The following is a 26,330-nucleotide window of genomic DNA, read 5'->3' on the forward strand; positions in this document are numbered from 1 at the left end:
TCATCGCGGGAGGGTGTTTTCATTCCCCTAACGCCTAGAACCTTCTGCGAGAGTATTTAAACTGCTGATTTTAGGGTCTCCGGGCCACTTCTGTTCCATCTTTCAGTGTATAAAGTACATAGCAGGAGGCGGGAAGCGCCTCTTTCCTCGGCAGCGGTCATCAATAAGGTAATGGCCGATTAATAAATTCTTTCTTTGCTAGCTCAGCAGTTTAACTCTCGGGGCGGGTGCGAAGCGTTCCTCCATGTAACCTTTTCCTAAAATGTAACGATCTTTTCTTCTATTCTCTTTTAAGCTGCATACTGGGATAGAGAGTGCTAACCCTCTCGAGCTCCCACTCACATTGTCTTGAGGTGAACTTATTTTCTCAACCTATTCTTCGTTAATGTAAAACAAATTGCTCTTTTCTAAAGTCACCTCGGTAGTATGGGATTAGCCCTTGCATTAGTGGCCTAGAGCCAGATTAGGTTTTTTTAAAACAAGTGTATTAGGAGTGCAGATTGCCTCCTCTCAAATTGTTATTTTAGAGGTCATGTAATTGCCCATTTTTATTTAATAGACCTCAGTAGGTTGGGTATTTTACCCCTGTGTCTATGTCCAGTGAGGACAACTTGAAGGTGGAGTTTGGTGTGGCCTGGGAGAGGCTTAAATTTTGAGAGCGAGTGGCTCTTTTGAAAATTGAGTGTTGTATGCCTCGTGGAGGCTTTTCTGTGTAATTTGGAGCAAGGGCTCCTAGGTATGAATGGGGTTTTCTGCCCCTCTGTTAAAACTCGTGTTTGGGGTAAAACTGAGCTGATTGCCCAAGCAGTATAAAATCAGGGCGCGAAGCCCAATTCCTGTAAATATTGTAACTACCCTTTTTGATTTCCTACTTTGTACCTGCCATGCTTGTTATTTCTCTGTTTTTGAAAAGAAAATATAACCTTGTTAAATTTTAAATTAATTTTGCTTTCGTAGCTGGAGACCTATTCACACCCGCACCGTCTTTCACCTCTACCTACCACGGAAAACTCCGTAACAAGTGGTAGCAGAGCGTGGTTGAATGGGTCTCAATTTAGCCCCTTTTGACGGCTAAACATTGTTTGTTCCGAACTCTAACTATTTTCCCAGTTGCTGGAATTTTTTGAGTTTTTCAAAATTGTTCTGTCACCATGCCCGGCCCTCGCGATGTTCTCCATCTTAACTATTTGCGCAAGGAGGAGTTGATCTATGAATTGACTATTAGAAATGTACAATCTGGAGGCACGGTTGCAGTAGACACAAACAAGCTTAGAGAGTCCCTAGATTTGCCCATTTCCATCCCCAATTTGGGAGAGAAAGAAATTGACGACTCTCTTTCCACGATCACGGAGAATATTACTGGGCTAGCTTTTGTAGTTAGTTTTTTTGATGAAAATGATCCTTCTCCTAATCAAATTAAGCGTGTGCAAGCCAGGCTATATCACTTTTCAAATAGAGTTAACGATCTCTTGTCTCTAAAGTTGAATGACGTTCAGAAGAAGGAAGCTAGTACGCTGCTTGAAAATATGTCTGAATTATCTAGCAAGGTCACTCAATTGTTAACTGGGGAAGTTCCTCCCAAATCTGATCAACCCACCATAGTGAATGCAGGTAGTGAGGAAGCGCCTCCCAAGGGAGAAGTTAATAGGATAACCGTTGCTGCTCAAACTATCCCTGCCCCATTGGACAATGAATCTGAACGTCGTGCATCATTGAGTAACATCCGTTCTGAATTAACTTCCTTGCCATTGAAACCTTTACCTACTATGTCACCCGGGTTTAGCAGCTTGCCTCATCCATTGGCAATGTTGCTCAGAGGTATCTCTAAGTTTTCCGTTAATACCACCAGTGATGTAATTTCATTTTTAAGATTTCTAGTTGAATTTCAGGATCATGCCCTTGTGTTTTCTCTTTCTCCATGTCAAATTTTGCAAATTATCTATCCGTATGCTATTGGTATTCTCTCAGATAAAATCGTAAGAGCCATTGCCGAGCAATCATCTATTGAGGATTTCCATGCCCATTTGCTAGCTAACTTCATCCCGGCTAGGGCCAGATCCTCCCTTATTCAGAAGTACTATTACCGTGTGCAACGCTTGGATGAAAACTTGGCTGATTTCATACAGGACATTAAGTTTTATACTAGGGTGTTTGCTCTTCATTTCCCTGAGGATCAGATTGTACAAGCTATTGTGGAAGGGATTTCACCACCCTACAGGTCATATTTGTGTTTCGCGGCGTGCCCGCAAACTTTCTCGGAACTTGAAGCATTGGCCGTCTCAGCGGAAGGAGTTAGATACGCTGATTCTTTGCGTGTCGCGAAAGAACCCCCTCCTTCGTTTAATAATACTCGGCCTCCACCTCGCCGACCAGTCACACCCCGTAAATGTTATGCTTGCGGGTCGCCTGACCATCTTCGCAATAAATGTCCATTGGTCAAAACTAGTAGGGCAAATAATGGAGCTGGTTCAGCACAAGGCTGTTTTAAATGTGGGGCTTTCTCACATATCGCCAAGAATTGTCCCAATTCGAATAGCACCCCCTCCTGCTCAACTTCTGGTGCAAATTCCACCTATGCCAATAATAAAAAGTGACTAGTGGCTTCGGCTGAGTCGACTAATCCACCTTCCCGAGACTCAGCCCCGGGTAAACAGGTTGTAAATTCAGTGAACGAGCAATTTTCAAATTCATCTTTTGAAGGTCCCAAAGAGTGTCTTAGGATTGCGGCGGATTCCCCCGCACCGGTCCCCTTTCTCAAAATTGAGTTAAATAACGAGCCTATAACAGCTCTCTTAGATTCAGGTAGTGTTTGTTCTATTATTTCGGCTGATTGGTATTCAAAATTGAAATCTGTTTGTAAGCTTCCTAACTATTGTTTGTCGGCGATCCAATACGTTTCGGCTAATTCCTCTCCATTAGAAATTCTCGGTTCCTTATATGTAAAAATTCGTATTTTTCAATTCACATGGAAAGTTAAATTGTTTGTGGCCAAGCATTTGTCTTGCCCCATTATATTGGGAGCGGACTTTATTTCTCACACTGGTCTTGTGCTCGATCTTCAGAGTAGATCTTGCACTTTCAAATTTGCCTCTAATTGTAATATCCCTCTATTAAAGTGTAATTCTGCATCATGTTCTTCTATTTCGCCTACCCAGGATGAGATGTTGTTAGACCTTAGACATCTACCTGAGGAGCAGGCTGATAGTATTCGCAAATTGTGTCAGTCGTTTCCCGAGGTGTTCTCTGATACTCTTGGTGTTACTGACCTTATTGAATACAAAATTGAGGTCACGGATTCGATTCCTGTCCGTTTTCCACCTTATAGGCTATCTCCACCTAAAATGAAGGCTCTAAAAGAAATCATCGATCAGATGTTGAAGGACGGTATTATTAGGCCCTCAAGGTCAGCGTATTCTTCGCCTATTTTTTTTAGTCCCGAAACCCCAAGGAGGCTTCAGGCCTGTCATTGATTACAGGGCTCTCAATCGGAAGGTGGTGTTACAATCTGTGCCCCTTCCCGACCTTCATTCTTGTTTTTCATGGTTTCGTAAGGCCAAGTTCTTTACTATCTTGGACTTGAATCAGGCCTATAATCAAATTCCCCTTGCCGAAGAGTCTAAACATCTTACAGCGTTTGCCACGGACTGGAATTTATACGAATACAACCGCGTGCCTTTCGGGCTCCCCCAGGGAGCAGCTGTACTCACTAGGCTACTAGATAGGGTCTTCTCCGACATCAAATTTGAGTACTTATATCACTACTTGGACGATGTCGTCGTATTTTCAGAGACTTTTGAAGAACATCTAGATCATCTGCGAGAAGTTCTCGATCGCCTTCGTAAAGCTGGGTTAACTGTTAAGTTGTCCAAGGTTGCCTTTGCTAAGCCCTCTATGTCTTTCCTAGGGCATATTGTATCACCTGATGGTGTAGCGGTCGATCATTCTAGAACACAGGCCATCCGTGATTTTAAACCTCCCAAGTACATTAAAGGTATCGCCAGGTTCATTGGTATGGTGAATTTCTTCAGGAAGTTTATTCCTAACTTCGCTCATAGAGCGGCGCCCTTAAACCTTCTTCGTAGGAAAGGCATCAAATTCGAGTGGGGACCTTCTCAACAAGCCGCTTTTGAAGACCTTAAATTAGCTCTTTGTAATGCCCCTGTACTTGCTATGCCTGATTTCTCGAAGAAATTCATTGTCCAAACCGACGCATCGTCGTCAGCGGTAGCTGCAGTCCTTCTTCAAGAGACTGAACTAGGGAGGCGCCCCATCGCCTATGCGTCTAGGATATTGTCGGCTCAAGAAGCCAAGTATTCCATCTATGAGCTCGAAGGTTTGGCAGTCTTATTCGCCTTAGAGAAGTTCCGTCTCTATCTGGAACATGTCAAATTCGACCTGGAGACAGATAATCAAGCCTTAAGCTGGGTCTTAGGTAGGCCGCGTCGTACTGGTCGTATAGCCCGCTGGGCCATCCGTATTTCTGCCTTCCAGCTTGATGTTAGACATATCAGAGGTACCGAAAATGTTGTTGCTGATGGACTCAGCCGTATGTTTTCTAACGACGTCGAGACCCACGAACCGGTCGACAGTTCATCACCTTCCGAGTCCATACTATCTAAGGTTAATGCCATCCTAACAGATGCTCCCATGCTCTTTAGGGATATCGAGAAATACCAACGTGAAGATCCGACGCTGGCTTCGATAATGGAAACCCTTTCTTCTGGGGAACATGTTGTCCCTTATGTTCTGAGGAATGGTGTTCTATGTTGCCCTTCGAGGCATGATAAGATGATGAAAGTTGTTGTTCCAGCGGTTCTTGTACCTATGATCTTCAAGTATTATCATGAGACCCCATTAGGAGGGCATCTTGGTATCTTTAAAACTCGTGAAAAGATTCGTGAAATGTTCATCTGGAAAGGTATTGACGGTGAAATCCGTGAACTAGTAAAGGCTTGTAAATCCTGTTTGCTTAGTAAACCGACCATGTCCACCAAGGTAGGCCTCTTGTCTTCTCAGCAAGCGTCGCGCCCCATGGAACGCCTGTATATTGATTATGTAGGACCATTCCCCCAGTCAAAGGGTAATGCCAACAAGTTCATCCTTGTGTGTGTAGATGGTTTTACCAGATTTTCTTGGTTATTTCCGACTAAGCTGGCTACCGCTCAGTCTACCATTACTTGCCTAAATTCTATTTTTGCTTCTTTTGGTCCGTGCCAATATATTGTATCTGATAATGCTAAGGCTTTTACATCTAACTTATTTCGTAAATTCTGTTTTGACTTATCCATCTCTCATGTAACTACTTCTGCTTATTACCCTCAACCATCTCTGGCTGAACGGGTTAATCGTAATCTCAGGTCCGCACTTATTGCCTATCATCATGAAGATCATTCCAGGTGGGACACGTCCCTGCATTGGTTAGCTTTTGCTTTGAATTCGGCGGTTCATGAATCTCATAAGTTCACTCCAGCTTCCTTGATGTTCAAGTTTGTTCCCAACACGCCGCTCTCTAACCTGTGGTCTCTGAGTGACATTCTACCCGAGACAATAGATCCGGATAATATTAAAGATCTTTGGAAGAAGGCTAAAGCCAATCTTAAGGTATCTCATGAAAAGGTTAGGGAAAAGTATGATCGTGGACGGAGACCCACCACTTTGAAGGTAGGTGACCAGGTGATGGTCAAGAATTTTGTTCCCGCGGGCAAGCTTGCCCCCAGATTTCATGGGCCATGCATCATTCTCGATTTTCTTACGCCGGTTACATTGTTAGTAAGCAATCCAGCCTCCGAGAGGATATTTAGGGTTCACCTGTCCCAGGTGAAACCGGTGTAAATTTTGTGTCAACTTGCTTCATATAATTTGATAGGAATATGAAGGTTATATATTTTTTATGAGTTCCACTCTTAAGGCATTCTGCTCCTTCTGTTTTGTTTATATGTAAGCATTTCTGTGAAACCTCCCCCGATTTGTTAAACTGCCATCCTGTCCTTGCCACGGCCATTACCACGCTCCCGTCTCCTGCTCCACTACACACAGTGGCTGGCTTAGTTGAAATGCCATGGATATCTGCACGCCGCTGGCCCCTCAATCTCTCTACATGCCTGTGCCCTCAAAAGAAACATGATGGTCCAACACAATTCTGCCGCCTAGCTTTAATGTTTCAGTGCCCCCGCAGCCGCGCGGCGCCGTGCCGCAACTGGGTTTGAGGAAGGGCCCCCTCGGCCCCAGCGAGGACGACATGTGCACGGCGAGCCGGAGCTCTCCTCCCGGCCAAGGCTGATGTGCGGCGCACGACCTGCTACTTGCCCGCAGCCTGTGTATGTTCACCGCGGGCGCGGCGTGTTTCAACACCTCTGCTCCCCTCATAGTGCGGGCGAGCGGTATCTCAGGGTACTTGAGGGGTCCGAGCGGCCTCCTTTGGACGCAAGCTGCAACGGCCGGTCTGGCCATCCAACTTCATCAACATCAACTACATGGACAGTTACGATAAGCAATGACTACACTTGGGAATTCAACAGCAATATTTGGTGGACATTGCAAAATTTTTCATCACCTTTAAGTATTAAAAGTTTATCCTCAGAATTCTACTTCTACAAACTTAAAAACTATTCTTCATCTGCAACAACAAAATTTTGAAACTAAATCAAACCAAATTAAGAAAATCTTATAAATTTTTTTGGCAATTAATCTCCATATCTACATCAAAACTTGGACCTTGTTTTCAAACAATTTCATGTGTCACCCCGGGAGGAACTTTTGGGGGGGGAGGTCTGTACCGGGCGGTACACCTCCACTCCGCTAATTTAAAATGTGCGCCAGTTGAAACTCCTCTGCTGGAGGAAGTCTGAACTTTATCTACGCTATTAATTCTCTACTTTCTCAGAAGATGTCACCACGTGGAAAATTTTGAGTTTTTGAACTGTGTCATTTTTGATGTGGTTTTGTTTCGCTTGAAGTAAGAAGTGTGAACTTTCTCTTCTAGAGGACACTACTGAAGATCAACAATAGTGCAACCTAGTGCGGAGTCAAAGAACTATTTTGTTGGAGAAATTTTTATTTCAAATGTTTGTTCTTTGCTAATTTTTTTTCAGTCTTTGGTTAAGTTGGCAATATTAACCCCTTCTTTCCCCTTGTTTTAAATCTAGCCTATCCCGAATTTCTTGAATTAATTTTCCACCAATTATGTGTTTCTTCTTAGTATTGTGTAGGGGGTTTATTGATCTACCAATAAAATCATCGCGGGAGGGTGTTTTCATTCCCCTAACGCCTAGAACCTTCTGCGAGAGTATTTAAACTGCTGATTTTAGGGTCTCCGGGCCACTTCTGTTCCATCTTTCAGTGTATAAAGTACATAGCAGGAGGCGGGAAGCGCCTCTTTCCTCGGCAGCGGTCATCAATAAGGTAATGGCCGATTAATAAATTCTTTCTTTGCTAGCTCAGCAGTTTAACTCTCGGGGCGGGTGCGAAGCGTTCCTCCATGTAACCTTTTCCTAAAATGTAACGATCTTTTCTTCTATTCTCTTTTAAGCTGCATACTGGGATAGAGAGTGCTAACCCTCTCGAGCTCCCACTCACATTGTCTTGAGGTGAAGTTATTTTCTCAACCTATTCTTCGTTAATGTAAAACAAATTGCTCTTTTCTAAAGTCACCTCGGTAGTATGGGATTAGCCCTTGCATTAGTGGCCTAGAGCCAGATTAGGTTTTTTAAGAACAAGTGTATTAGGAGTGCAGATTGCCTCCTCTCAAATTGTTATTTTAGAGGTCATGTAATTGCCCATTTTTATTTAATAGACCTCAGTAGGTTGGGTATTTTACCCCTGTGTCTATGTCCAGTGAGGACAACTTGAAGGTGGAGTTTGGTGTGGCCTGGGAGAGGCTTAAATTTTGAGAGCGAGTGGCTCTTTTGAAAATTGAGTGTTGTATGCCTCGTGGAGGCTTTTCTGTGTAATTTGGAACAAGGGCTCCTAGGTATGAATGGGGTTTTCTGCCCCTCTGTTAAAACTCGTGTTTGGGGTAAAACTGAGCTGATTGCCCAAGCAGTATAAAATCAGGGCGCGAAGCCCAATTCCTGTAAATATTATAACTACCCTTTTTGATTTGCTACTTTGTACCTGCCATGCTTGTTATTTCTTTGTTTTTGAAAAGAAAATATAACCTTGTTAAATTTTAAATTAATTTTGCTTTCGTAGCTGGAGACCTATTCACACCCGCACCTTCTTTCACCTCTACCTACCACGGAAAAATCCGTAACAATTATTATTATTATTATTATTATTATTATTATTATTATTATTATTATTATTATTATTATTATTATTATTATTATTATTATTATTATTGTCTATATAAATAAAATCTTAACGACCGTGTGTCTGTACATTGACTGTCGAAATTTCCGTACAGTTATCCGTTTCAGGTGTAATAGTGATCATCTGCATATTTTTAGCTTTGGTGTCTGTTTGTTTGTCTGTTTGTCTATAGCTTGAAAACTACTGGATATATTTCTGCCAAACTTCATATTTAGAACCCACCTGTCTTTGGGTAGGTTTTAGGGACAATGTTTTTTCTAAATCCCTGAACTGACTGGGGGTTATACGAGCCGTGATTTTGCACTCCCAAAAAATATACTCAACCAAACTGACTGGAAATCTACCTGCCTAAAAGGAAATCAATTTCTAAACCTTTTTTCGCACGTGCATCATTTCTATAGGTGGAGATATCATTAACGGACCGGGTTTTTCGGTACAGAAATGAAATGTCGTATGGCTGTTAGTGCCGGGATATCCCAGGACGGGTTCGGCTCGCCAAGTGCAGGTCTTTCTATTTGACTCCTGTAGGCGACCTGCGCGTCGTGATGAGGATGAAATGATGATGAAGACAACACATACACCCAGCCCCGTGCCACTGGAATTAACCAATTAAGGTTAAAATCCCCGACCCGGCCGGGAATCGAACCCGGGACCCAGTCCCACCGGACTTCACTCGAGAACGGGTGCGTGTAAAGCGTATTTATTTTAACTTGAAAACTACTGGAGATATTTCGACCAAACTTCGCATTTAGCATCAACCTGTCCAGAGGTAAGTTTTAGGTCCATACCATGTCAAATTCCCGAAATCGCCTGGGGGTTTATAGGGAACCGAAACAGTGATTTTACTAGCCCGGAATATATAAAAGACCAGCCTGACTCGATATCGACCACCCTTGATGGAAATCCGTTTCTAAAACTTTTTCCTCATGTACATTTTGTTGATAGGAAGATTAATAGGGGAGGTATCATTAACGAACGGTTTTTCAATACAAGTCCCATCGGCCTTAACTAGAAAACGGGTGCGTGTAAAGCGTATTTCATATAACTCGAAAAGTACTAGAGATATGTCGACCAAACTTCATATTTAGCATCCTCCTGTCGGAAGGTAACTGTTTAGGTCCGTACCATTTCAAATTCCCGGAATCGGACTGGGGGTTCATACGGAACCGAAATAATGATTTTACTCTCCCGCAATACAGTATATACAAGAACAGGCTGACTGGAAATTGACCAACCTTGATGGAAATTCATTTCTAAAACTTTTTTCATGTACATTTTTTCGATAGGAGGATTAATAGGGGAGATATAATTAACGGTCTGTTTTGCAGGCTAAGTCAAGCGGACATAGCCCAAGAGGTGTTGTACGAAGAGCAGAAAAACTTATATCCATATAAATAAAATCGTAACGCCCGTGTGTCTGTACATCGACTATTCTGGCGAAATTTTCGTACAGTTATCCGTTTCAAGTGCAATAATGACCAACTTCATATTTGTTGGGTTTAGTTTCCTGAAAATCTTCATTTTTACACAGCTCCCTTCCCCCAAAGCAAGATTGAGGCACAATCTGCCAAACGAACTAGAAAATTGAAATTTGGCAAAACTATGTCTTAGACTATGATCAACAAAATATTTCCTTTTTAGCCCCGAAAAATATCGGAATATTGTGATAATGTCGATGCAGACCTTCGTTTCGAGATATTTCGCGGCTAAACGGTAAGTCGTATCGCAAAACGGATGGCACAATCTCAGTTCAATTTGCAGTGATATACGACTTTGGTCCCATGACGTTTCGTCGTGTCTCTTTTTCTTATATGTTAGATTTGCCTCTATTTCTCGATTATACCTAAATTTTTCTCTTTGTACAGGTATAATTCGTAGTTCGTATCACTTATACTAAAGGTAGAATCATCTAATTCTACACGAACATTGGCCCACACGGTATCCATACGTGAGCCAAATTATATGTTTTTGGCTGTCATATTAGTATCCAAAAGTAATGCACTGTGAGGAAACCTTACCCAAATTTCACCTATTCGACGTTTCTGACTCAATTTTGCCCATAAATAGATGTGACAGGAGAAAATATCTAGAGACCAGCCATTTCGACCGTTAAATGAGGCGTCTTATGATACAATCCGTTTGTCGATATGATGTATCTGCAAATGAAGGTTTGAGATTTTGTAAGCATGCATATATTTCCTATGTCGATATATATATATATTGAAGTCGATTTGTTGCGATGTAGGAAGGGTGTGTATGCCATTACAGCTAATATTTTACATCGATAGTCACTCTCAGCAGGAGGGCGACCGCTATTGTAATCATTACTCTCCACATCGACTTTGACTGGCAGTAGGAATGGGATCCTTCTCCGACTCCTTTGTAACCAGCATTAGTAAGGAGGGACTACCATTGTAATTAATGACTCCCTTCTCGATTTGACTGCGAGAAATCAAGGGAACATGCAGTTTTGTTCAAAACTCCCCTAACTGATTGTGTCTGGGAGTAGGCAAGTGTGCCCGCGATCATAAACAAGTTTACCCATCTCAAATGTGAGAGACATTAGGCATAGTGGCCTTGCTATTATAATGGAAACTCACCAACTCGGTGTGACCGTCGTTAAAAAATGAAGGTTGTCATTATAATGATATCAGCACCACTCAATTTTTACTGGCAGTAGGGAAGGTGCCTGCTATTATAATAAAATTTCCTCAACTGTAATCTGTCTGGAAGTAGAAAACTCCCCAAATCGATTGTGACCGCGTAAGATAATGAGGCCTCACATTATAATGAAAACTTACCTACTCGATTGTGAATGGCAGTAAGCAAGTGAGCTTGCCGTTTTAATCACAACTCCGCAACTCACACTTTACATTGGAAACAGCGTATGGATAACGCTAAGAGATATACAAAAATCTTATTCATTGCATGTACAGTAATTTACTTCGATATCCGTATACAATGTAGAATACCGTAGCGAAGCACGGGTACATTTGCTAGTTCTTCTTCTTTGTCGTTTAGGCCTACTGAGGACCACGGGGCTCGTATCTACTCTTGGGTAAAGTTGTTGCTTTCTTCTTCTTCCAATACTTCTTCATTTGCTGACTATGAGCCAGCTTTCTCTCCTCGGTCCACTTAGTTCCTGCAGTCTTCTTACTTGTAAGGGACGTTGGGAAAACTCCGTGTCGGATGGCTTGACGGAACAGTAGTCGGTCATGAGTTTGTCCCGGTGGGATATCTAGTTGTTCCATATCTAACTTAACTGACGTGATCCATTTGTTCTTAGAAGCCTTGCCTCTTCCTGTTACTGTGAATATCCTGTTGGTGAGTCTTTCGGAATCCAGACGGGCCAAGTGTCCATAAAAGGTCAGGCGCCTTTCCTGGTGTTCATACAGTTCATTATTATGGCGGATTCTGTAAGTGCCTCCTTCCTCTCTGATTGGTCCTAATATCCTCCTCAGGATCTTCCTCTCTTTTAACTCCAGCTTTCTGAGTGGGCCCTTCCTAGCCATTACAAGGCACTCAGAAGCATACAGAACAGATGGTTTGACTACCGAGTTGTTATGTCTGAGCTTGAGGTTCTTGGAGAGGCACTTAGATGAATAGATACTACGACACGAGTGATAAGCCCTTTCAAACTTGATACATCTGGCATTTATGGCTGGGTTCTCGCTCTGATTCGCAGAGATCCATTCTCCCAAGTACTTAACCGCAGGTACTTTTCGTATGGTAGCGTCTGTGAGAGGAATTGTAGAAGGGGCCTCCTTGATATTGGTCATACATTCAGTCTTCTGGATGCTGATTTTCAGACCAGTCTTAACTGCTACACAATAAAGACTCTGTAAGTTGTAGGTAGCTTCCTCTATATTATTTGCCAGTAGAATGAGGTCATCGGCAAAGGCTAGGCACGGGACAATGAGGTTGTCTCTCTTGTACCCAAGCTTCAGTCCAGCTCCCGGTGGTAGCATAGTTCTCCATTCTCTAATGATCTCTTCCAGGACACAGTTGAAGAGAATGCAGGAGAGACCATCACCCTGTCTAACTCCTGTTCTGATTGGAAAGCTTTCAGATAGTTCACCTCTGAACCTGACCTTGGACGTCGTATTCCTCAGAGTGGCTTGAATCAATCGTAGGGTCTTCCCATCCAGACCAAGTTCCCATAGTATGGAGAAAAGGGTGTCTCTGTCCACAGAGTCATAAGCTTTCTGAAAATCTACTAGGACCACCACCCAGGGATGTCCACCTCGGCTTTTGTAATTGAGAACTGTCTTAAGATTGTGTATCTGTTCTGGACAAGATCTAGTCTTATTATTATTATTATTATTATTATTATTATTATTATTATTATTATTATTATTATTATTATTATTATTATTCGTTTACTGCCGTCCTTGACTAGACGGTGTAGAAAATATGCTTGAGAAAATTCTTCAGAACACACCTTGCTTAAAACCTCTGCGGCTCGTTCTAACAATGCGTAAGAAAGGGCACAGATGCCGAGTACCACTTTCTCTATGAGGGACTGCAGGTCGACGACGACTGAACACGTCCCATCCTTTCGAACAGCAACGGAGCAACCGAACCTTCAAGAAAAATGTACAGGTGTCCCATTTTTGCAGTGAGGGGGTGTCGCTTAATTTCGAAAATTAGAAAGCACATTCTGAGAGTTTTCAATGCAGTGCAGTGTTAATTTCGTTTTAAAAGGGATATAAATAGGCATTTATACACATTATACATTAAAATAGGTAGAATTACCTTAACTGTAGGCTATCCAAACCTAACCAACGAAATTAACTTATCTTAAGAGTATCTGTAAAAAAACATAGGCATTTTGACTAACTACCGGTGTCTAATAATAATAATAATAATAATAATAATAATAATAATAATAATAATAGCTGAATATCGTGGTCTTTAGCTGTTCTATGTGAAATAATAATAATAATAATAATAATAATAATAATAATAATAATAATAATAATAATAATAATAATAATTTCTTACGTTTAATTGGGATTCTTCCACCACGTTGTCCACACTCCGGCAGGGTTTTGCGTATGAAGACTGTCACGCATGTGGGCTTGGTCCTGCTTTACGGCCTCATGCCCTTCCTGACGCCAACTCCATGTGGAGGGATGTGTTTACTATTGTGTGTTGTTTGGTGATTGGTAGTGTCGTGTGATGTTTTTGTATGAAAAGGAGTGTGTTGGGACAAACACATATAAAATTCCCGAGTCATCGGGATGAACCAGACGCGATTAACATCCCCGACCGGGCCGGGAATGGTACCAAGGATCCTCAGAACTGAAGTCCTTAACGCTGACAATTCAGATATCTAAAGTGATACGATGTGTTTATGTGCTCCGGAAATACTCTAGGTTCCCTGAACAATGATCATAACATTGACAGTCCCCTACAATTGAAAAATTGCTCTTTTTACTATATAGATTTGTATTTCTAAATTTAGTTTTACTACTCTATTAAACTTACCATCAATCGCAGACAGAAAGAACACACTGCACAATGCACTCTCTGCGTTTGGACGCTGTGTTGAGACTCCTCTGCGTTTGGACGCTGTGTTGAGACTCCGCTGTTAGGCAAGGAGGACAAATCTAGAAGCATCGTCACCTTGAACGCCCATCCATCACTTGACAGGAATATTTATCATTTTTTACATAACATCTTATCTCATTTCTAAGTTGCATTTATTTACGTCTGACGCGACGTGATATGTCGTAAAACTGTGATGTTGCTCGGGTTATTGCGTCTTGCTCGGTGGTGGTTGTGGTGGCGGTGGTGACTATTGTTGAGAGACAACTCCGCAACCATCCTCTCTTAAAACTAATGAGGGAAAGAATAGAAGAGGTCCTGTCCTAAAAATGAGGGTTGCACGTGAGATAGACTGTTCATACAAGACATATGTCATCTAATTTTCAACTGTCCACATTATTATACATAGTAAAATACTACAGTATATTATCTCTTGTAGGCGCCCAACAGCAGCTACGAAGCAGCAACATCATGGATCTTGCAATCAACAGTAGCAGATTGTAACTATATCATTAGAACATCCAAACAGATCTAATAATCTGGGAGCTGGGCTCAGTGGCTCAGACAGTTGAGGTGCTGGCCTTCTGACCCCAACTTGGCAGGTTCGATCCTGGCTCAATTCGGTGGTATTTGAAGGTGCTCAAATACATCAGCCTCGTATCGGGGGATTTACTGGTACGTAAAAGAACTCCTGCAGGATTAAATTCCGGCACTTCGTCGTCTCCGAAAACCGTAGAAGTAGTTAGTGGGACGTAAAGCAAATACAACTATTAATAGTTATTTGGACGGATGTGTCAGTGTTAACTGGATATCTTAAGTACACTTAATTATGTAGCGTTTATTCACCAGGCTGGCTGACCGGTCTGTCAACATCTAATGTCAATAAGAAAATAAAATAGGGTCTCGACAAAAGTTGGGAAAGTGCCGTGACGGGGTGAAAATGAAAGACTGCCCATGATTTGGACTGTTCATACAAGACGTATGCCAACGCAAACCTAATACCGACAGGTTCGGAAGAAACAAGAGTAGACCAAGAGAGTCGGATAGGAAAGATGAAAGTGACGAACTTAGCAGACGTACAGTAAGTAATGCTTATAGGCTACTTAGGTAGGGACACAGAGGCTCTCAACCCACGCTGTAAAGATGGCAGTCCCGTATGGTTTGTGGCACGTAGCTGTCAGCTTGTATTCGAGAGATACTGGGTTCGAACCCCAATGTCGGCAGCCCTGAAAATGTTTTACGTGGTTTTCCATTTTCACACCAGGTAAATGCTGTGGCTGTACCTTAGTTAAGGCCACGGCCGCTTCCTTCTCACTGCTAGCCCTTTCCTATCCCATCATCGCCATTAAACCTAGTCGGTGCGACGTAAAGCATTTTCTTTTAAGTAGACAAAATGAGAGTCCCAGGCTGTTACTTCTTTAGTTGCATCTAACGACAGGCAAGAGATATCGCCTTATCCGTTAAAAAGCCATTAAAAGTCAAATAATGTAATTTTCCGATGGTCTGGCTCCCTGGCTGAATGGTCACTCTATTGGCTTCGAGTTCAAAGGACGCCGGATTCGATCCCCGACCAGAACGTAGATTTTAAATGCTTAATTCTCTTGGCTCGGGGACTGCATATATATGTGCTGTCCCCAACATCCCTACAACCCATTCACTACACATAACATTATCCTCCACCGCATGAGCACGCAGTTACATACACATGGGAGATGTCGCCCACCCTCGTCGGCTGCACTTGGCTAGAAATAGCAACACTAAGTTATTCGCCAATTAATTTGATAAAATATTTTTTCGCAGTGGGAAGGCACTAAATTTATTTTTCATGTGTATGTTTGTGTAACATGACTGTGTATTCGTAAGTTGGAGGTGGGAGATATTAAAGCATATAATATGGGAACCGGCCAAGCAGCTGTCTATTCATAATAGGAAAATGGACATCATCTACTGACCGATGGAGCCTCTTTGTAATAATTGTAATGATTTTGGCGTGTTAAACAACTCCGGTGGTGCACTCTGTCATCTAAGAACGGCGTAGTAAAGAACTGGTACCTGAATTTATCCAATTCCCTTTGTACTTGTTCCTTCTTCTGCAAATTTCCACACGCCCTGGTGGCTTAATATATCCGTAAATCTAAAATGAGACCCTCCGAACCGTACACATCGACGCTTACTGTTCAGGCGAAGAGCCGGACTCTCCTTGGACTTCTAAATTTAATGGCACACGACCCACAGCGAGGCCGGGTGCAGGTCTTTTGAGCTGACGCCAATGAGCGACGTATGCATTTGTAAGGATGGGGCTCTACCTAGGTGAATTCTAATGTCGAAGAATGCACACGCACCCAGCACCCGAGCCAGTGGAATTAAGCAATGAAGGTTAAAATAATCGACCCAATCGGGGTCCCTTGGACTAAAAGCAACAACAACTAACCCATCAAGGACGGGTGCAACAGATATTTATATAATAAATCATGTTGGATACTTCTTCTGCTGTTGGAGATCAGCCAAATCCAGTAGCTTATTTCCCTCTTGGTTGATATTCTATATCGTAGACCTGTCGTACAACAGCAACACTTCTTCTTCTTCAGTATAATAAGCCCCACTACGTGGGCTCACTGAAGCTAATTTTCTTATTCCATACGGGTCTGTCATGTTACATTTGCTTTACGAGTCCGCGCACGTTCATGCTGCCTTGAATACTGTCCATCCATTGTTTACTGGGATGCCCTGCCGGCTTCTCTTCCTTCCCGTTGGCAGCATTTCCTGCATCCTCCTTCTTACATATCGCTGACTAGCAAATGTACCCGTGCTTCGCTACGGTATTCTACATTATATTCGAATATCGAAGTAAATACTGTACATGCAGTAAATAAGAATGTTTTAAAATTACACGTCTGTTAGCGTTATCCGAGAAACAGCATGAGGAGGTCGCCATACGCTGTTTCCAATGTAAAGTGTTTGTTACGGATTTGTGATATAACGGCAGGCTAACTTGCCTAGTGCCATTCACAATCGAGTTGCGAAGTTTACATTATAATTGCAGGCCCCATTGCCTACTGCGCGGTCACGATCGATTTGGGGAGTTTTCGTTACAATGGCAGCCCCCTTCCTACTTCCAGACAGATAACAGTTGAGGAGTTTCTATTATAATGCAGGCAACTAACCTACTATCAGTCGAAATTGAGTTGTGCAGTTATCATTATAATGTCAGGCCTCTTTTCCTGCCGCCAGCCAGCTTACTGCCAGTCACACCAAGTTTTTGAGTTTCCATCAAAATAGCAGGCCACAATGCCTAATGCCAGTCACATTTTCGATGACGACATTTGTTTATAATTGCGGGCACCCTTGCCTACTGCCAAACACATTCGGGTTCCCTTGCCTTCTGCAAGTCAATTCGAGAAGTGAACTATTCATTACAATGGTAGGCCTTCCTTACTAATGCCAGTTACACAGGAGTTGGAGAAGGACCCCATTCCTACTGCTAGTCAAAGTCCGTGTGGGGAGTACTGATTACAATAGCAGACACAGTCCTTCTCGATCGCTACAAATCGACATCAGTGAATATATATAGATCGACATGCGTAAGTATATGCGTGTTTACAATATTGCAGACTTTAATTTACAGATTAACTGCTGCTGAACGTACGTCATATCGACAAAGGATTGTACCATAAGACGCCGGATTTAGTGGCCTAAACGGCTGGTCCTATGATATCTCATCTATTCTGGGGTCAGATTGAGTTAGAAACGTTGAATAGGGTAATTTTTTGTAAGATTATCTCACATTGCGTTACTTTACGGATAATTATGTGACAGCTACATACATAGCATTTGGCTCACAATGGCTACTGGGTGGGCCAATTTTTGTGAAGAGTTCGATGATTCTATATTTCCTATGAGTGATTAAAAGTATGAATTATGCATGTGAAAAGTCCAAATTTACTTAAAATCGATTAATAGAGAAAAATCAAACCTAAAAGGGATACAGATACGACAAAATATAATGAGACCAAGGTTGTACATCATTCCAAATTGAACGGAGATTGTACAATCCGTTATGTGATAGGACTTCCCGAAGGTCTGCACCATCATTAAATTTGCCTCAGTATTTCGATATTCTTCGGGGATAAAAAGAAAAAAATTAAGATTTTGGAAATTTCCCGTCCGTTACAGGCTAAAACGTATAATTTAGTCAAATTTCAATTTTCTTTTTCGTCTGGCAGATTATGCCGCAATCTGGATATTGGGCGAGGAGGGTAAAAATTAGGACTTTCAGGAAACTAAACCAAAAATATGCAGATGGTCATTATTACCCCTTAAACGGGTAGCTGTGCGAAAATTTTGCCAAAATAGTCAATTTAGAGGCACACAGTCGTTACGATTTTATTTATATAGAAGGTAGATAAGGAATCTGCTCCACGGACAACACCTTTTGGGTTTTGTCCGCTGGACTTAACCTGCAAAACTGACCATTCATGATATCTCCCTTATTAATCCTCCTGACGAAAAAATGCACATGAAAAACAGTTTTAGAGATGGAATTCCATCACGTTTGGTCGATTTCCAGTCCGGTTGGTCTTGTACTGTATATACTGTGGAAGAGTAAAATCACCATTCCGGGAACATGACATGTTATTGACCTTTAAATCCTACCTTTGGGCAGGTAGATGCTAAATATAAAGTTTGATTCGAATATCTTCAGTAGTTTTCAAGTTGTAAGAAATACGCTTTAAAGGCACCCGCTCTTGAGTTAAGTCCGATGGGAATTGTACTGAAAAACGGTCGGTTAATGATATCTCCCTTATTAATCCTCGTATCGAAATGATGCACATGAGAAAAAAGGTTTAGAAATTAATTTCCATTAAGGCAGGTAGATTTCCATTGAGTTTGGTTGTGTATATTTTGTGGGAGTGCAAAATCACGGTTTCGGTTTCGTATAAACCTCCAGTCAGTTCAGAGATTTAGAAACAATATTTGCCTTAAAACCTGTCCATCAAACCTCCTGTCAGTTCAGGGATTTAGAAACAATATTTGCCCTAAAACCTATGCAAGGACAGGTGGATTCTAAATTTGAAGTTTGGTGGAAATATATCCAGTAGATTCTAGCACTCGCGTACATACGGAGAATTTAAGGAAGAAAATAATACAGTTAAGAAAGTTGAAATTAATAGAAAATGAATTATAACTGAGGACAGCCGGATAATCACAAATATGTAAATGCCAAGTGAATGTATTGAAAAATCAAATGCCCCTCAATAAATTATGCTGATGTGAGTTATGGATATAACAAAGCGGTTAATTTTAATTTCGTGTGGCTATTTCTAGCGGAGTGCAGCCCTTGTAAGGCAGACCCCCCGATGAGGGTGGGCGGCATCTGCCATGTGTAGGTAACTGCGTGTTATTGTGGTGGAGGATAGTGTTATGTGTGGTGTGTGAGTTGCAGGGATGTTGGGAACAGCACAAACACCCATCCCCCGGGCCGCTGGAATTAACCAATGAAGGTTAAAATCCCCGACCCGGCCGGGATTCGAACCCGAGACCCTCTGAACCGAAGGCCAGTACGCTGACCATTCAGCCAACGAGTCGGACAACAGAGCGGTAACAGAGGATACATTTAGGCGCAATGATTCTTAGGTAAACAGATAAGAAGATGACTAATGGTGTTATTACTTAATCTATTCGAGGGCGGTTATAACGTCCAACGATATTCCGCCAATATTCCCCAGATAGGCCGATTGACGCCTCTCTTGCCTTCTACCCAAGGAACAACCACGAATTTAAAAGTATGATGAGGAAAATGGCAATACGTTACTACCCTGCTGGCAAGCAGTCAGAGACGTTGCCATGGTAACCTGTAGGTTCGTTGTCGGCCTGTCGGTCATTCAATGCAGAGCATGATACCCGCAGAAAGTAGTACATTTTTCCGTCATGTGAAGAGTAAGGTAAATTATGAACATAACGAAAGTTGTTTATAATGAAGAGACGTTTCACGTACGGTCCACGGAGTTTACATAAAATCAATAGTATAAGAGAAAATGGAGGAAAACCGTTCTGGTTTTCCTATAAACCCCCGTCTATTCAAAGATTTTAAAATGATATGCATATCGAAACCTTCCCGGGATGAGTATACTCTAAATATGAAGTTTGGTTGAGGTATATCCAGCCGTTTCGACGTGATGGTGAAACAGGCAAACAGACAAACAGACACGAAAAGTAAAAACCACCGATTCGGTCTTGAGTTGACCTAAAACGGATAAATATCTGAAAAATTGGCAAAACAAAAGAAATTACAAACATCGGACCCCCTACAACTTTATTTATATAGATCTCTTTAGTAATACCTTTATCATCTGAGTACAGCTTCCCTGACTGCTTCAGATACATGCATCAGTTTCAACCTTCCTCCGACTACCTTACTTTACAGCCTTGTATGTCTAGCTGCAAACCGCACTATTTTCATCTATGATGCATCCAGTTTGTCAACGATTTTCTTGCCATTGGTCATGTTTCTGCTCCGTAAGTCATAGCTCACCTGACTAATGTCTTGTGCGTCTTCCCTTAGCACCTTTCTGTCATACAAACACAATGGACACCTTCCTCCAGTTCCACCCTGCGGATTGTATCCGATTCTTTGTTTCTACCTCCAATTCACCTTTTGGGTAAATGATGTTGGAATCTCTACTGCATTCTTCTTCACACCTGATTCCTTCTCTCTCAGGCTCATTAACTCAGTCTTGCTTCTGCTTAGCCGCATTTCTTTCCAGTGCTTCTTTCCATTCTTCCAACCATTTCCCTGCTTCTTTCTTTGTTTCTGTACAAAACACCACATAAACAGCGTTTATCATCGACAATGGTATCTCTGTCTTTTCCCCCTCGTTTAACACATCCATAGCAATAACTAACAGTAACTTACCGAGAACACAACCTGGATTGACTCTTACTTTAACGGGAAATGCAGTAGTCGTTCCAGGAGCACATTTAATAACCGTTCGTCTATTTTTAGTACATATACTACTCACGAAAGAATACGTATCAAACTTTTGGTCGGCTATAATATTTTGTGCGCCTTTATTTTGCAGACGTACAGAGATTATACAAAACCAAAACATGTTCATTTATTTGTACAGAAACCAAAATTGAGCAAAAAATACACACAAGTTTACTATTGATTGTCCCAAACAGACACAGTGGTCCAAAACCGAAAGTCACTGAACTTGAATCCGACTAAAAACAAACTTAAACTTACAGTTAACCCTTTTCAGTACTCTGTGTTCCCACCTCTGGCTCGTAGCACAGCAGTACTCATGCGTGGTATGCTTATGATAAGCCTCCGTATTGCATCCTGGGGGACCCTTGACGTCGCCAGATTCGAATACGACCATCTGACCCAGAAAGCTGGAATCTGGATTCATCGGCAAAGAATACTGAAGTACAGTGTCGGAGCTGCCAGTTGACATTCTGTTGTGCAAACTGCAGACGGCATCTTCGGTGATGAGGGGCCAACCGGGCCACTTTAAGTGGTCTCCCGGAATTGAGCTGGCCTTCCCTTAATCTATTGCGGACTGTATGTGTACTTATCACAATCCCATATGCATTAATTAGCTCACCTCGTAGGTTCCTGGCTGTACTGCGGCGATTTCGGAGGGCCTTTAAACAACAAAATCGGTCCACAACTGGCGTTGTTTTCCGTTTTCTCCCTGAGTCAGGTCACCGTTTGACATTGTGTAGCTCTTGATATCGCTGCCACAATCTGCAGATGACTGACTGAGACACTCCGAGCCGCTCTGCCACGTAATGCTGCGTGCGTCCTGCCTGCAAGAGGGTTACTGAACGCATGACTTTTTGATGGTAAATGCCTTCCCATACCTTGTCTCTATCCTGCCTGTGCTGCTTACCAATACGACAGCTCACACAGCACTGAGAGACCATGCCGTACGTCACGAACCGCTCCTGTTTGGGGTGCGGTCACAAAGATAACTGCTACGACTGCAGGGTTATGTACTTGGCTTTAATATTTCTCCACATTAATGTCACCAACGGCAGCGGGTCGACCTCTAACCGCTGGATACCGTGGTTCAAATCCCGGCCCCTCCATGTGAGATTTGTGCTGGACAAAGCGGAGGCGGGACAGGTTTTTCTCCGGGTACTCCGGTTTTTCCTGTCATCTTTCATTCCAGCAACACTCTCCATTATCATTTCGTAGCATTTATCAGTCATTATCACCACCTTGGGAGTGGCGACCCCATTGTAATAATAGCCTATATCTGGTTCATTCGTTTCATTTCTGACCCGGTTAATGACTGGAAAGCAGGTTGTAGGTTTTCATTTTCAATGTCACCAAGGGATAAACAAAACAATCCTGCAGAGCACCATGGATGTGAAACAGCATGTGTGTACGCTAGTTCATACCAAAGTTGTGATACGTTTTATTTTGAGCAGTGTACCTTGAATCAGGCGAACAGATTTCTCTGGCACCGGCTTTCGTCATAGGCATTTCCCTGTCCCTTCCCTTGGCACACCATCATACGCCTTTTCAACGCCAGTAAATAATATAGACGATCCCTTACTGCCTGCCATGTACTTTTCTACCAATTATCTCAGGACAAATAGGCTACAGCATCTGTTATTCCTCTGCATCGTGTGAAACAAAACCACTCGTCGCTGATTTCCATCTCTTGTCTCGGTTTTTGTTCAACCACTCACTCCTATACCTTCATCGCGTGGCTCACCAACTTACCTCCTCTATACTTGCCACTGACTTGAATAACTCCCTCTATTACAGAGTGGGGCAAGGACTCCCTCCGTCCGTTCATTCGGCATTTCTTAATCTGGAACTATGTTCATTAATAATAATAATAATAATAATAATAATAATAATAATAATAATAATAATAATAATAATAATAATAATATTGATTCATGTGAAATGATTCAGAAACTTTAACATCAATCCCGTATACTTGATGTACCGTATGTGAAGTTTTACCTCAACGAATGTGATGCCTATATATATATATGTTGTAAATAAGACTCTGAGTGACCTCAGTACGGCTCATCTGGCTGTACACTTGCACTCGGAAGAATGTTGGCTTCGAATCGCACCGTCGGCAGCCCTGAAGATCTGTAACCGTTATTTATAACCCCGCTGATGTGATTACCCCAATGAAAATCTTTTCCTTATATTAAATCTCAGGAACTTACAACGATCCCCATGAGTTACTGTCACCCCATCAACACAGTGCATAAATCTGAGAGGGCTTCTCCTATTGGTGAAACATACAGCTTGACTTTTCACCCTGTCTCTGTAACAACAGGCTTGTGGCGTCCGTGACTCAGGTGGCCTCACGCTGGCCTCTCACAGCTGGGTTCCGTGGTTCAAATCCCGGTCAGTCGATGTGAGATTTGTGCTGGACAAAGCGGAGGTGGAAGAGGTTTTCTTTCGGGTACTCCAATTTTCCCTGCCATCTTTCTTTTCCAGCAACACTCTCCAATATCATTCCGTTTCATTTTTGAGTCATTAATCGCTGCCCTAGAGGAGTGCGACAGGTTTCGGCAGCCGGCACAATTCTGTCCTCGCCGTTAGTTGGGGCTTCATTCATTCCATTCCTGACACGGTCGCATGATTGGAAATGTATGTATGTATGTATGTATGTATGTATGTATGTATGTATGTATGTATGTATGTATGTATGTATGTATATATATATGTATGTATGTTCTTTATAGCATGCTCCATTACTTGGAGTAATGTCCGGCTCCATAGATAAATGATTAGCGTGCTGGCCTTTGGTCTCAGATGTCCCGGGTTGGATTCCAGACAGGGTCGGGAATTTTAACCACCATTGGTTAATTTGTCTGGCACGGGGGCTGGATGTATGTGTCGTCTTCACCATCATTTCATCCTCATCATGGCGCACAGGTCGCCTACAGGCGTCAATTGGAAGGACCTGCACCTGGTGAGCCGAACATGTCCTCGGACACGCCCGACATTAAAAGCCATACGCTATTTCATTTCACTTGCAGTAAGACAGTGTGTCATACTTCCAACGGAACCGGGAGACAACTTGCATGTTCCGAGCGGTATATTCATAACCTCCCTGTTACCGATATTACTACACTACATTTATTGCTTATTTATGCGCCTAATAGCCTTTAATGCTAATTAATGCTAACCTTATTTTACAGGCGGTGTTGAAAGTGGTGTCCTTCAGCATTCAAACATTCCTGACATCTTAAGTGAAATTGCTATTCACAACACGCATAAGTTTCTGTTGCGTAATTGTTCTAAGTACTGTTTTTAAGTATTGTTTTTAAGTTCATCTACGGCGTGAGGATTACTTCTGTGAACTTTATTTTTAAGGGTTCTACACAAATAAAAGTCACACACAGTAAGATCGGGAGAGCGATGGGGCCATAACGTTCTCTATATGATCGTATCGTATAAAGACCGCCTCTATGTCTTGCAAAGAATCGTGTGCTGTATGAGCTGTGGCAGAATCCTGTTGGAAATAGCTATATCTTATCTCATTATCTGTCAACATTTGAAAATATGGTGCGAGAATAATTGTGCAGTATCTCTCGGAATTTATGGTATTGTTGAAAAATATGGGGCCTAATATCCGTTCTGCAGTTACAGCACACCATATACACATTTTCTGGTCGTGTAAAGGAACTTTGTGAATTAATCGCGGATTATTTTCAGTGCTCCAATACCTAGTGCTTTGTGAAGAAACATGAACACTGAAATAAAACCAGGCCTCATGTGAGATAATTATTGAATGTGGGTCAGCAATGCAGTCAGCAATATTTTTGCAACGTCCAGTTACAGAAATGTACTCTGGCTTCATCATCAGAGGGTCGTAATTGGTGGATGACAGTCACTCTGAAGATTTCAATTTCAATTTTTTAGTAGCCCTCTGCACTGAGGATTTTGGGATACCGTCTTGTTGTGCAACACGTTGTACATATTTAGTGGGAGATCATACGAATGGTGTAATTATGTCTTCGATATTTTTCTTCCGATAGAACCCTTCGTTTCGGTTTAGGAATTACAGTTTTACGTGACCCAGTTGTTCTTAATCTAACAGTTTATCTACCTGGAACTGAAACTCCGAGAAGTCTCTCCTGAAATGGCCTACACACCTCTCTACATGATTCGTATGTTACATGTGTGTCATACATAAATACTCTTTGTTCATGTATGAATTTCACTGGCATTTCAACGGTGTAATAATGTAATTAATCTAGTTAATTCTCCTGTAATTCAGCCACACGTGCTCTTGCAACAAACGTATCACTTCACGGCTTCCCACGGCACACGAACTCGAGAACTGAACGCCTCGTGGCTATGCAGTCAGTCAGCATTAGGTTATGAATTCACCGCTCGGAGAGTGCATGTCGGCCCCGCTGGGATCGGGACATATTGTACTATAATAATAATAATAATAATAATAATAATAATAATAATAATAATAATGGCGTATGGCCTCCGGGGAGGCCTGGTGCAGGTCTTTTTCTAGTAGACGGCCTATTAGGCGACCTGCATGTCTGTGAAGAAGATGAGGGCCATACCTAGGATGATTTCTAATGTTGAATACGCCACACACTCTCAGCCCCCGAGCAATTGGAATTAACCAATTAAGGTTAAAATCCCCGACCCGGCCGGGGTTGTACTGCGTGCATCGAATAATTATTTTACACGTGTATTTCTTTCCAATTAAACACTGAATTGCAATTATTAATGCTATTCATATTTGATCAATAATAAAATATACTCATTACACATTTTTCAAAGTCTATCGAATTCGAGAAACACATGAATTGCCAGAATATAAGTTAGTAAGTTCACTTTTATTCACAGACCAATTCCTTACCTGTACAAGATTTGTCCACAACATGTTTTCCTTGATGCAGTAGAGCACATTGCAGGGATTTTATCAAAGGGTCTCGTGTAATGTTAGATAATAATGAGGTGGGAGGATGTTGAAACCCGGTGTCGGCATTTAGCTTACTCCTGTCGAAAAACATGAAGGGTTTTGCTGAAGATTTAATGTCCTGGTTTGGCGGAGGTGTCACCATCAACATCAACAGCTAGGTAAGAAATATCTATGAGTATTTAACCTACGACTCCAATGACCAATCCAGTAAATCAGAAACGTCTACAGCTGTTTATTGTCACAGTTTTATCATTTCGTGTTATTACGTCCATTTTATAAATTTATAACAATATTGCATTGAAACATCTTCAGTAATACATTTGACCACTGACCGTACAATCTACAGGACGTAACTGTGTTATTCTCATGAAGCTGATAGCCGACATATTGGGAGACTGTAGCTCAAAGAGTTTAAATACAAAAATAAATTAGTGACTTCCGTACCAAAGGTTTTGTTTTCAGTAAAGCTTGTGAATACCTTTGTATTTGATTTCTTTTATAGTTATACTTTTCTATTATCATTATCAGTACTTA

At 41.9% G+C, this 26,330-nt stretch overlaps 1 protein-coding gene across 1 annotated transcript in view; it reads right to left on the minus strand.

Annotated features, from left to right (window-relative positions):
* LOC136877433 (glucose dehydrogenase [FAD, quinone]) overlaps positions 1-13,909 on the minus strand; it is a 33,159-nt gene extending 19,250 nt beyond the window's left edge. Inside the window, exon 1 of the mRNA XM_067151507.2 lies at positions 13,801-13,909. Coding sequence (XP_067007608.2) covers positions 13,801-13,803 — 3 coding nt within the window. The 5' untranslated portion in view covers positions 13,804-13,909. The remainder of the gene's footprint in view (positions 1-13,800) is intronic.
* Between the last annotated feature and the right edge of the window lie 12,421 nt (positions 13,910-26,330).

The sequence above is a fragment of the Anabrus simplex genome, chromosome 1 (assembly GCF_040414725.1).
Source record: "Anabrus simplex isolate iqAnaSimp1 chromosome 1, ASM4041472v1, whole genome shotgun sequence".
NCBI lineage: Eukaryota > Metazoa > Arthropoda > Insecta > Orthoptera > Tettigoniidae > Anabrus > Anabrus simplex.